Source organism: Mytilus galloprovincialis, chromosome 12, assembly GCF_965363235.1.
Source record: "Mytilus galloprovincialis chromosome 12, xbMytGall1.hap1.1, whole genome shotgun sequence".
Classification (NCBI taxonomy): domain Eukaryota; kingdom Metazoa; phylum Mollusca; class Bivalvia; order Mytilida; family Mytilidae; genus Mytilus; species Mytilus galloprovincialis.
In genome coordinates, this window is record NC_134849.1 from 3,302,032 (window position 1) to 3,315,015 (window position 12,984).

Sequence of the window (12,984 nt, forward strand, 5' to 3'; positions counted from 1 at the left end):
GTGGCGCAACGAACTATGTGGGAATAGACATCCGGGTGCTTCCGTCAGGTCAACAAACTTGTAAACAGAAGAAAAATGAGTTTAAAAATGAAGTTTTTAGCCAGATTTTTATCGGTAAACATGAAATGAACAATTTATAATTCATAAAGACATGTTTAAAGCTATTCAAATCATTTCAAAAGTAAAAATTTCCCATAAATATTGATTTGACTCATTTGATTATCTCCCCTTCAACAGGTGCCCCTGGTTGATCTGTTAATTTCACAGTTTGAGATGCCAGAGAAATGCCTGGCTACAGCATGATAAGATGGCCACATGTGATTTCAATGATTTTTAACACATCAATATAGATAAAGTTTGGCATCCAATGAAATGTTCTAATAAAAATAAATTTAAATTCTGAATTTTTAATTTTTACAATAAGGGAAGATTCTCATAATTTGGTATATATATATTATCAGAGACATATAATACAATATATTATGTATTATATGTCTCTGATATTATATTATTCCTACAAATGGATATCATTTCCCTAAAACCAATGATCTGCAGTGGTAAAGCAAAAAAATGAACAGCGACATTTATTACGCTCAAAGAAACCTAGCTAGTTCAAATAATTGTGATTGAGGTCTTGAAAGGCTATTTAATTTTTTGCTTTAAAAAAAAAATCATGTTTCTTTTTGGAATTTATAAAAATAAAAATAAAAGCAGCGCTCAGAAGATTTCATCATAACCTAGAATATATCTGGTTAAAAGTAAATTTACGGATTTAATTTTTTTATTTTGGAGGTTTTTTAATTTCAGTTCTTACATATTGTCTTATTCAAACTTTGGTTTTTCAAGTAGAAATGCTGCCATTACATGAATGAGAGCTATTATAATGAAAATGTGTAATTTCAGTTTATTTCACTGTAAATTTAAACTTTCTTTGGTTTAATGCACAAAATGATCCATTGGAACCTCTATAACTCACAACCTTTATCAAAGTTTTTAATCAACAACAAATTCTCTAAATAACAAAATATTATTCAGGTGTTGTCATTAAATGTTCAAGTTTGTACTTTGAATTATACATTGATATACAAATAAGAGGATGTGGTATGATTGCCAATGAAATGACACAACTCTACACAAGAAACCAAATGATATAGAAGTTAACAACAGTAAGTCACTTTATGGCCGTCAACAATGAGCGAAATCCATACCATATATAGATTAATGTGTGAGAAATGCTGTTCAAGGAAACCTCATACTCCCTAAACCAGAATTGTGCAAAAAATCTTTTATGTTTTCTGGACCATTCTTGTGGAATAATTTGCCAATACCGTTAAAAAATATTACAAATGACTTGATTCTTTTAAATACCAAATAACAGATCATTTATTGAAATCAACATAGCTATATGAATAATATTGAAAACTGATTATGTCATCATGTTTATTTTTTTCCTAACATTTTATCAAGTTGTATTGAACGTTATTATCATACTTAAATTTTAATACTATTGTATGTAATGATCGACATGTTTCGGTGCCTAGGGCACCGTCATCAGGATAAAAACAATACATAAAATCATGTTGAAGTACAAAATCGGGTTGTTAAAATTTAAACGTCACAATGTTACAATGGTAAGTAACGTTATTAATAGCAACGTACTGAAAGTGAAAGTGAAAGTTCATTGTAAGTATGTAAATAAACTATAAAAAGAAATTGAAATAAAATGTTTTTGGTGTGAAAATGTTTGTTAAAATTATTCTGCCAACATGTGTTTGTCCTCTTGCATCGTGGAAAGAATAATACAGTAAGTTGTCAGGCTTTGTATATACTGTATAGGTTGTGTGGTCTGAATGTTCTGTTAACTTTCTTCCCCAAAATAGACGACATTTTATCAGCAATTCCGTACCATTTCGACTGGCTTCCCTTGACCAGAGGTACTGCTTCCAATCGCGTCAGGAATGCTGTAAAATGTTTCGGTCGCCGAAAGTAAAGGACAAAGTATAAATATCACTAGTCTATGTTGAATTTTAACTATGTGTTCGTACTTTGTTATTAATAACGTTACTTACCATTGTAACAAGTTACATTGTGATGTTTAAATTTTTTAACAACCCGATTTTGTACTTCAACATGATTTTATGTATTGTTTTTATCCTGATGACGGTGCCCGAGGCACCGAAACATGTCGATCAATAAATTTCTGCAGCAGTCCCTAAAGTGTTGTTGTTATAAGACTCTCTTCATTTTATGTTTTTTATCATAACGACCCTGCATACCCTCGGGTATCCACTTTATGGACTCTACCGCACTACAGACTCACCAGGCGTTGGTTCACTTTTGTTTGTAATTTATTGTATGTAATGTATATGTTTGGATTTTGTTTGATTTTTCATGATGAGGGCCTCAGGGAAGATTAGTTAAATAGCTAACCCTGCTAACTGTGTAACCCTCTTAAAATAAAGTATTGTTGTGGTTGTGGTTGTGCCAATTCTCCATTTCTTGTATTCTTTTGAGATACATGTGTAGATAGAAGAAGATGTGGTATGAGTGCCAATGAGACAACTCTTCATCCAAGTCACAATATATTAAAGTAAAACCATTAAGGGTTAAAGTACGGTCTTCAGAGCCTTGGCTCACACCAAACAGCAAGCAATAAAGGGCCACCAAAAATTACTAGTGTAAAACCATTACAGGTCATAGTACGGTGTTCAGAGTCTTGGCTCACACTGAGCTGCAAGCATTAAAGGGCCCCCAAAAATTACTAGTGTAAAACCATTCAAATGGGAAAAACAATGGTCTAATCTATTATAAAAAAACCAAGAAACGAGAAACACTTATTTACAAACCACATCAACAATCAACAACTACTGAACATCAGAGCATAAATGTTCATATTGAACCTAACCCGAATAATGTCAGTCGTTATATTCTGCTGATCTCCGTCTAATCTCCGATTGCTACATTAACTATAGGCCGCTATAGGGCGCAGAATTATTCGAGTTTATATTGAACCTAAAAAAAAAACTTTTATATACATGTTTTTATTGTAAATTTGTTTTACAGAAACAGAAGATAATCATGTAAGTAGCTTCAGAAGTAACCTATTAGCCCTAGAGATCACAGTACAATGTAGATGGCTTCTAGCATGTCCAGTGGTAAACATTTGTTAGCAGATTGGGAAATTTTCTGTCCAATTGGTCCAAGTCTTGCCTTCCATGTTGGAGCATGTATTGGTAAGAAATTATAAAAATAAGGAGAAAGCAATTAATGGTAACTGTACAACCTTTAACAATGAGCAAAAAACCCATGCTGTATACATGGTATAGTCAGTTATAAAAGGCTCTGGATTTAGATTGAAAAATGTAAAACAATTCACAGGAGAAAACTTATGGCCTAACTTATTAAAATTCAATTTATATAAAACAAATAATATGACAAACATGAACAAACGACTGGTTTAAAAAAACATATTATTGTCTAGTTATGGTCATGGATTAAACCAAGGATAATGATCTGACCGGTGTTTTGTTTTCCTCCAATTTATAACTATGTAAAATAATTTTGTTCACATTTACCAACATATGTTAGAATTATGGCCCTTGAACTGAGACAGGTTTAGGAATCATATGCAAAGGCAACATTTTAAGGTATCTTGCCTTTCATATAATTCTCAGAAATTTACATTTGATAAACAATTAGGCAGCAGGAGGGACCTTTCCAACATATGTAAATGTACACCACAGATAAGTTTGGCATAAGATAGGGAAGGAATAAAAATGACTGCAAACGTCCAATTATTATATTAAATCAGAATATTTAAAGTCATTGGTGCATTATACATGTAATTGTCACTTAGCCATATTTTCATATATAAAATGTCAAGCTGTATTACATGTATAGATTGCCTTACTGATTCCAGATTAATAGCATCATTCAATTGACATTTGATTAAGGTAGATAAGTAAGGGATGTTCTCTCTATGTTTAAAACCCATTGGAGGCATTAGGCTGTTTTCTGCCCTTTGCTCAGGTTGTCTTAACCACATAACACATTTCCATTCTCTATTTTATTACTCATATATGTTTTATTGTAATTTTTTATAGGTCGATTTCTGTATGTCCATGGAGGTCGGGTAGACAGAAACAGCATAGAGGCTTCAAACAAGTTACACTGCTTGAACTTTGACACCATGATCTGGAACGAGGTCCGGGTACCAGGAAGTCCGGCACTAAGTCATCATGCATGTGTTACCATTGACGACAGATACCTGCTCCTGATTGGTGGGTGGGATGGGAAGGCCAGAACATCAAAAGTCTTTATATTTGACACTTTAGAATGTAAATGGTTATATCCATCATCTGAGGGGTTTCCATCTGATGCAGGGTTGAGTTCACATACAGCAACACTATTAAATAACGGTAAAGTTCTAGTCCTTGGACGTGAAGGTCCATTACGCATGCAACCAGATGATAAAAAACATGGTAATGCTTACATGTTAACTGGTAGTGTAGAATCGGGAAAATTTATTTACTCAGAATACAGCCGCGCCACAGAATCTAGGTCAGGTCATACAACAAATTTCATAGGTCCTAGATTATACGTACTTGGAGGTCGAAATGATGAACTTCTGGAAGTTCACAGCGGTTACAGAAGTGGGTCACTTGATAATGAAAAAGCAGCAGAATCATTTAAAAGAATCATCAGAAGGCTTAAACCTATGGATAAAATGCCAGGTGGACGCAGGCATCACATTGCTCTAGAATCTTCTGGTGCCATACTCATACATGGAGGGGAAACATTTGATGGGAGAAGTAAAATTGGGAAACCAGTTGGGGATATGTTCATCATGACGGACAAGCCCAGTATTAATTTTTATGCAGTTAAGCTGCATTATGCGAGCACCCTAGATTTGTGTTCTACCCAATAAATCCTGAAATACTTGCCATTGTTATTATCTAGCTTGTTACTATGTTATATATAACTAATTGAACACTTTTTTAATACTTTTTATTCTGGATTACAAAAAAAATGACCAGAAAAACCTTAAATGATCGTCGATTTATCCAAAAGTTTTAAAGTTACACATAGGAAGTAGTGCTTATTAAAAATCCTTGTGTAGTTCATTATGACTCGTGCTTTTAGCTAAGATGTCAAAGAACAATTGTATGAAATATTTAATCGCCGAAAATCTCTTAAGACAAGCAGTTTAGATTTCCCAAATGACAAAAGTCGTAGGAATATTGTTTGTCATCAATACGTAGTACAACTACGTCAGTACATTGTAGTCTATTATATAATTCAACTGTTCATGCTGTTGGCGGCAATTTCAAATTAGAAAAAGAAATTTTCGTAGCTTTTCAATTTGGAGGCAGGTGTGCAAATTAGCGGTGGTCCGAGACCTTCCACTTTTGCAAGCGGAATTTCGACTAGGATAGTTGGTTTCTAGCTACGCCCGACGTAGTCGCCTTACATTTGAAAGAAAATAAGAAATTACTTTGCAAACCTTTTCGGCACCATGTTCACCAAAGTCTCCAATTAAACGAGCTAAACACTTATTTTTATCATTATTATTCGTGACGGCGATGTTCATTTTGTTCAACCGCTAGCTTTATACAGAAAATCGCCGACAAATATTGTATAAATTCGAGTAAAATCGTATCTGATTGACAAAAACAACATTGTAAACACATAACAATGGCGGCCGTGAAGACAAAATTTTACAAAATCGGATCCGATTCCGGAAGCGGATAAGGATAATTCCGGGTTTGACGATCATTAACAAAATAAATCCAAGCAGGTGAAAAAATACATCTATGCATGATAAATGAATATAAACACTAGTATTGTAAACCAAAAGATATATGTAAAAGAAAGAAAAAGCTAAAAAATATTTTATTCAGAAACTAAAAATTACTTTTTGATAAATTTTAATTTAAAATGATCCAATACAACGTGACAGCTGGGAACAGTATATCTAACAATATACATGTTCATGGTCACAGTCTAAATTTTCTTTATAAATGATAAATGATGATAATGCATGTGAGATGCTTTTAAAGTGTAAACATATTACTGCAATTTCGAGGGGTTATTTGTTTTTTCTCAATTTTGAAGGGTCAATTAAAGTAGCTGAAAGTTTCATTCTTTATTTTCACAAATAATGCAACTATATTATATATACCTTAATGTAAGTAAATCATATGATATATAGGTGGAATTCTTTGGGCCACTCTACCCCCTCCTGTTTGATAACTTGGAAACGGTCGAGCTCCCCACCCCTAAACCATATGAGGGGCAGATCCAGGATTTTAGGTTAGGAGGGGCGCAAACTTAAATTTTCACCGAGCTGTTCTCAGCTTATTAAAAAAAAAATTGAGGTAAAATTATCGGAATTTTCTTTATTAAGCTGAGAAGAACCCATGCTTGCAAACTTAAGGGGGGTGCAAGCCCGCAACCCCCCTGCATATATTCAAGTATAGGACAATATAATAAATAAAAAATGAAATATAGGGGGAGTCCCTGGAGATACCCCACCCCCTCCTGTTTGAGAACTTGGAAACGGTCGAGATCACCACCCCTTAACCATATATATTCATGTTTGTGACAATATGAAAAATCAAATGAAATATAGGAAGAGTCGCTAGGGGTCACCCCACCCCTCCTGTTTAAGAATTTAAAAATGGTCGAGATCCCCATCCCTAAACCATATATATTCATGTATGGGACAATATAACAAATCAGATGAAAGATAGGGGGAGTCCCTGAGGTCACTGTTCACCCTCCTGTTTGAGAACTTGGAAATGGTCAAGATCCTTACCCCTAAACCATATATATTACTCATGTATGGGACAATATAACAAATCAGATGAAATATAAGGGAAGTCCCTTGGGTCACCCTACCCTTCCTGTTTGAGAACTTGGAAACCAATGAGATCCCCACCCCTAAACCATATATATTCATGTATGGGACAATATAACAAATAAAATGAAATGTAGGGGAAGTCCCTAGGGTCACCCTACCCCCAGTGGCGGATTAAGAAATTTTCATAAGTGGGGCCCACTGACTGACCTAAGAGGGGCCCGCTCCAGTCACGCTTCAGTGATTCCCTATATAAGCCCCCTGCCCCCTAAATCCTCTGCCTATCCCTACCTGTTTGAGAACTTGAAAACCGTTGAGATCCCCATCCCTAGATTATATATATTCATATGTATGGGACAAAATAACAAATCATTTACATTTACTATGGGCAAGTCAGTCAGACCTCATCTTTGATCCCTGTTGTAGTGAACATTTGTCTGATTCGTGTCTCATAACTTTTGTACTATAGAACACAAACTCAGTTTTCTTTCCAGGGAAACCAGTCCATTCATACTATTACATGTTCATACTACGTCAAATTGAACTTCTAGCAGTCAAATAAAACCAAGGTTAACTACCAAGTAGAACAACTGCAATCATTGGGAACTTGTACCACTGCAGACTCACCATAAAAAATATACATTGATATATGCATTGCTTTTGAAACCTTGATAACATATAAACTATTTGCCTTAATAAATACATCATTAGATAAACATGAATGTACTATACATGAATGTTTAATGTTGAGGCAACATTGCCACAGTTTTGAAGTTCAGAACTTTTCATAATTACGGTTGTCTTGGTTTTTGGTTAACTGCCCTCAGCGCTTACAGCGCTTTGATTACAAAATAGGCGAGAGTAAAATTGGGCGTTCTGGCCATATTTGTTGTGTAACCAAGGATGAAAATATTCTGATACATGGTGGCTTTGGTCATAAAATCATCCATGGGGATACTAGATGGTTAGACTTTAGAGTATAGATACTTATAGGACCTATGATAAAATACCTGTGTTTCTGCTATGTGATAGTTGATAGGCAATCATTTCATACCTGCCAACTTTTTAAAACGCCCATGGGGTTTTTACGTGCACGATGACTCTCGTAGTCCTACAAAACCTTGAAGAGGGTCTTCAAATGTATTTTAATCATGTTTTTTGGCATCTTCATACTTTTACAATCCTTAAGCTATTGTAAAATCAGTTGTTTTGTTTGAAATTGTGAACAAAATTGCTCTTTCAAAATTTCTATTTGGGAGCCTCCATGGGGGAAAATCCCACGCAAATAGCATGAATAGTGACAGTTGGCAGGTATGTTATTTTATTTTGTTAAATTTTTATGACTTGAAAATGACTGGTTTCAATTTGAGAAGTAGTCTACCTTTAATAGTGCTTGTTCAAAAGTGCCCACAAAAATATCTAAGAGTATGCACTAACATTAACAATTATCGGAAAACGGGAGTATTTTTTATTAGGCCCAACAGTAAAGTCAATGACAATCATGTTAACACAATTGTAAACCCAGGGTACTAGAATTTTTAATTGCAAACAATAACTTGAATAATGTAATAGTATAGATATATGTTTTCATTGCCTTCATATTTTGGCTAAGTTAAAATATAATATAAAGAAAAAAAAAAAAATTACCAACCAAGTGTTGATATGTAGAATGCTCTAAGGAAGCTTGCTTGTCATGTTTTGGAATTTTGGTCAGATTTTCGGAATCCTCTGGTTTTATCCATTTGAATGCCTTAACAAAATTTGCCCGGTGACCCCCATTTTTTCTTTTTATAATTCTTTTAAATGTATAATGATAAGCTGTCTGTTAAATTCTTATAAAATTTTAATTACTTTTTAATAGTTTTTGAAGACTTAAACTTGTCAATGATAAAGCTATGAAAAGTCAAGAGAGAACATTTTCCCGCCAAAATTTCAATGGCTAATATCTCGAAAACAAGCACAGTGACCTATATATATTTTTTGCTATCTTTGATTCCTTTATTAATCCCCTATCAATATATATGCTAGTGGTTTGAAAAGTTAATTACTTTGAAACTTAGAAGCCAGCTCCCTTAAAAAGATTTGGTCATAATTTCATCCTCTGTTGCTTAGAGGTATACCTGATCATCATTTTCAAAATAATGATCAAAATTTTTATTTTTCATGTTTTTGCAATACATCTTCCTAGAAATAAGAAACTTTTTTTATTTATCCAGAGTTGTGATATATATGTTGTGTACAAATTGTAATGTTGTACAATTATAATTTGTACAGTATTTTTGTACAAGTTATCAGTATTTTGTGAATCTCTTTACATAATTGGATAAAATGAGCACAGTGTCTATGATGAAGCTTATCACTGTTTTATTTCCACAACTATATGCTACAGTTTTGCAAATAGTACTGACACAAAGTTTATATAAAAACACTAAAACATATTTCGAGGACATAGAACTTGGTATTAGCAAAAAAATAAAAATATAATTCAAACCAAGCAGGCGTCTTTGTTTGTGATTTTATGACATACAGGACAGTGCTTAATACTAGGTTGAAGTATATAAATTTGTGTTTTAAACACAGAACTGAATAATTATTGAAGATACACTTGTATCACCTTGTGAAAGAAGGTGTGTGTCAAAATACTTATAACTTGTACAAAAACTCTGTACAAATTATAATTTGTAAAAATTACAACTTGTACACAACATTTAATGAATGGCTATTATTTATTTTGAATTTATTGAACCATAAAACTAATTTTTGACTCTTCACATTCAATAATCCGTGAAGCGGATTATGTAAAATGTGAAGAGTCAAAAATTAGTTTTATGGTTCAATAAAATCAAAATAAATTATTGCCATTCATTATAAATAAATTTCTATCAAAAATAAGGCTTAAAGAACTTTTTATTTTATTTATCTTGACAATAACAACGTACACACATGTTGGCGTATGAATTCACAACGTCAGAGTGGGCGTGTCGCCATCAAAATTGACAACATTGAAAATAAAACTAATAATTTTAACCAATCAGAAGACAGTAAATACACAAAATTTATTTATATACATATGAGTTCTTATATATCAGTCTTAAGGGTCAAATTGGTGTAATGAAATATATTTATGTTTATATGTTTGAATCTCAGGGTATAAATGATCTAGACAAAGCTGTGATATAAAAAGACTTTTGTATATGTCATGTATGTGAACAACTAATTTCTAAATATGTTTTACAATTATTTGCTTCTGTAAAAAATGGTATGGCAAATATTTTCAGCCATTGGCCTTTTTCAATTTCTTTATAACCCAATTATTTAACTAGAGGCTGAAATGACTATAAAAATGATTTAATTACAACAACAATTATGTTTTTAAAAGTGTTTCAAATTTGAATTTCTAAATCACCTGAAAAAATGTATCTTCTTATTTCCTACATTGATGAAGGCCTTATTTATTTTATCTTTAAGGTGAGATGTAAATTGTGTGTTTAATCTCCTGTATACTTTGTACATAGTGTATGTTCTCATTTTAATACTAGTCATTTTAATGTGGTACCAAAGCTAACAAAGTTTGTGAAGAGAAGTCTTGTTCCTAAAATTGAAGTGTTGTTTTGTTTTTGATGTTTTTGTCTAATACATTTTTTGTTCATTTTTGGTGTGCTGTTTTGTTGCTAGTGTTAATGTTTATTGTTCAAAAAGTGTATTTTTTATACATACCTATAAAATTGAGCATGTCAAGAGATTATTTAATAATTTATATTTGGAATGTAAGAGTGGAGGTGGAATTTGTTTTATTCAAAATTATATACAGTCAAACCTGAATATAAAGACTATCCTTCAGAGGCAAATCAATGGTCCAAGACAAGGCTACCAGTGTCCAAAACATTTAAAACTAGACACGAATGGCCCTGTCTCAAAAAGTTGTAAAATCTGTAATTTCATTAACACATGTGGACACAAACATGATGGTAGTCTCACATATCAAAAATCAGCTCAAAATCTGGAAGTGTATAGAAAAATGTCAAAAATATCTGTGATTTTCAACAATTTTCAAAGTTGTAAACCCTTAATTTTGGCAAAAATTAGCAGAGCAGAACAAAACTTAAACTTGATCTGTAACTCATCATGGTTAGCTCACATACCAAAAATCTGCCCAATATCTGAAAGCGTTTAAAAAAAAAGTCTGTATAACTGTGATTTTCAACAATTTATCAAAGTCCAAAGCCCGTAATTTCATCAAAAATTAGCTGATATATATGGTTAACACACATACCAAAAATCAGCCTAATATCTGAAGGCGTTTAGAAAAAAACTCTGTATAATGGTTTGTTGCGGAATGACGGAATTACTGAATGATGGAAGGGGAAAATTATATGGCACTGACAACTTCGTTGTGGGGCCATAAAAAAATATTTTATATAGCAAATATATGTTTTGCGGTCATATATTGGTATCACGATGTCGTCGTAGGAGACACTTAGTTTCCGAACATTCTGAATCTAACCATGTATTTCAATTTTGGGTATTAGACTATAATAGGTAAATGTCCAATTTAAAATTTTCGAGTTCTTAGACTACATTCATTCTGTGTCAGATACCTATGCTGTTTCAAATATTTAATCACAATCCAAATTCAGAGCTGTATCTAGCTTGAATGTTGTGTCCATACTCTCCCCAACCTCTGTGGCCACTTCAAGCTACGCCCTGCACAGCATTCTATTTCTTATGATTTCATGCCAAAAAGAAGATATTTTCAGATCATATGCCCTCTACATCCCATCCCTTTGTATTCATCACTGCCCTTTGGACTAAAGAAAACTGATTTATAAAAGATTTTATCCCTAAATAGAGGTTCAAATTGCATAGATATTACCACATTTATGAATTACAGGGGTACAAGACAGGTTTTTGCCAAAATACAGTAGCTTTTATATGTTAAGTTTGACTGCAAATGTATTTACCATATATATTTATCTATTTTGTAAACTAAAAATAAACTGGAAAACATAAGAGAGTTTAATTTGAAAACATAGCTTTTCAAAAGAAATGATAATCTTATTGCTTGTGATTATTGCAGTCATATCAGAATTTATCAATTATTTATTTTATTTATTTATCAGAAATAGACAATCCTATATATTTACTATATATTGTTTTTTTACAGTCAATATTTATTTTGTATTTTTTACTCTGAATTTTACCAATAAAGTTTATTTTCTATGACTTTTCTGTCTGGCATATTTATTTTGCCTTTTGAGTTACAGTGGCCAAGATTACAAATGGTAAGAGTAGATGTGTAGATCCAGCTATTTTCAAAACAAGGTTCCATGTTTATGTCCCTTTTCAAAAGCATTGATCATTAAAAAATAAGGGGGGGGGGGGAGTTCAACCCCTTGGATCCGCAACTCAAATAAAATATAATTTGGCTTTTTATATTGAATCAATGATGAAAATTAGGTGTAACAAGATAAGAAGATAAAGCTGACAAAACCACCAGACATGACACAAAAGATAACAACAAAAGAAACTATATATATATATATACAAAGTACAACATCTTTTACTAAAGATCAATCAACACAAACCCCACAAAAAACTGTGGTGATCTTAGGTGCACTGCTCCGAAAGGCTGCAGGGGCGGATCCAGCCATTTTAAAAAGGGGTGTTCCCAACCCAGAGTAAAGGGGGGGTGCCAACTGTATGCTCCCATTCAAATGCATTGATCGTCCAAAAAAAAGGGGGGATTCCAACCCCCGGAACCCCCCCCTTGGATCAGCCAATGAAGGGTATGCAAATTATGATCCACATTTGGCACCATCCAGCATGAGAAGGATGGGCTTGTTTTTGGCACATATACATCTTTATCTTTAAACAGATATTTCATAACAGACAACATACTCATAATGGTGTTTGACAAATTTTAAATAGATGACCTTAACTTCACCACTTTGGACTCTACTTTATAAGCTTCCTTCAAAGCAGCATCCCTCTATCAAGGACATCATGATAGAAAACACTGCAGAATTTAGAAGATGTAAAATCCATGTACAGTCTGCTGAAATGATGCATAATAGAATAGAACGTATACAATTGTGAAGCTGAATTCATCTCTTTTTGTCGCAAAG

At 33.0% G+C, this 12,984-nt stretch overlaps 1 protein-coding gene across 2 annotated transcripts; it reads left to right on the forward strand.

Moving 5' to 3' along the window:
* Positions 1-4: 4 nt before the first annotated feature.
* Positions 5-5,271, forward strand: LOC143054694 (kelch domain-containing protein 9-like). 2 transcript variants are annotated; one of them, XM_076227712.1, is made up of 3 exons: positions 5-114; positions 3,070-3,233; positions 4,104-5,271. In XM_076227712.1, the coding sequence occupies exons 2-3, from the start codon at positions 3,134-3,136 to the stop codon at positions 4,925-4,927; spliced, it is 924 nt and encodes a 307-aa protein (XP_076083827.1). In that variant the 5' UTR covers positions 5-114; positions 3,070-3,133; the 3' UTR covers positions 4,928-5,271. The 2 variants fall into 2 exon arrangements, with proteins under 2 accessions (XP_076083827.1, XP_076083828.1); XM_076227713.1 differs by having other exon boundaries at positions 11-114; positions 3,064-3,233.
* The last annotated feature ends 7,713 nt before the right edge of the window (positions 5,272-12,984 follow it).

Coding starts and splice junctions, on each gene's coding strand:
- LOC143054694 (XM_076227712.1), top strand. CDS start 3,134: ATGGCTTCTAGCATGTCCAGTGGTAAACATTTGTTAGCAGATTGGGAA. Junction 3,234..4,103: donor CCATGTTGGAGCATGTATTG/GTAAGAAATTAT, acceptor AATTTTTTATAG/GTCGATTTCTGTATGTCCAT.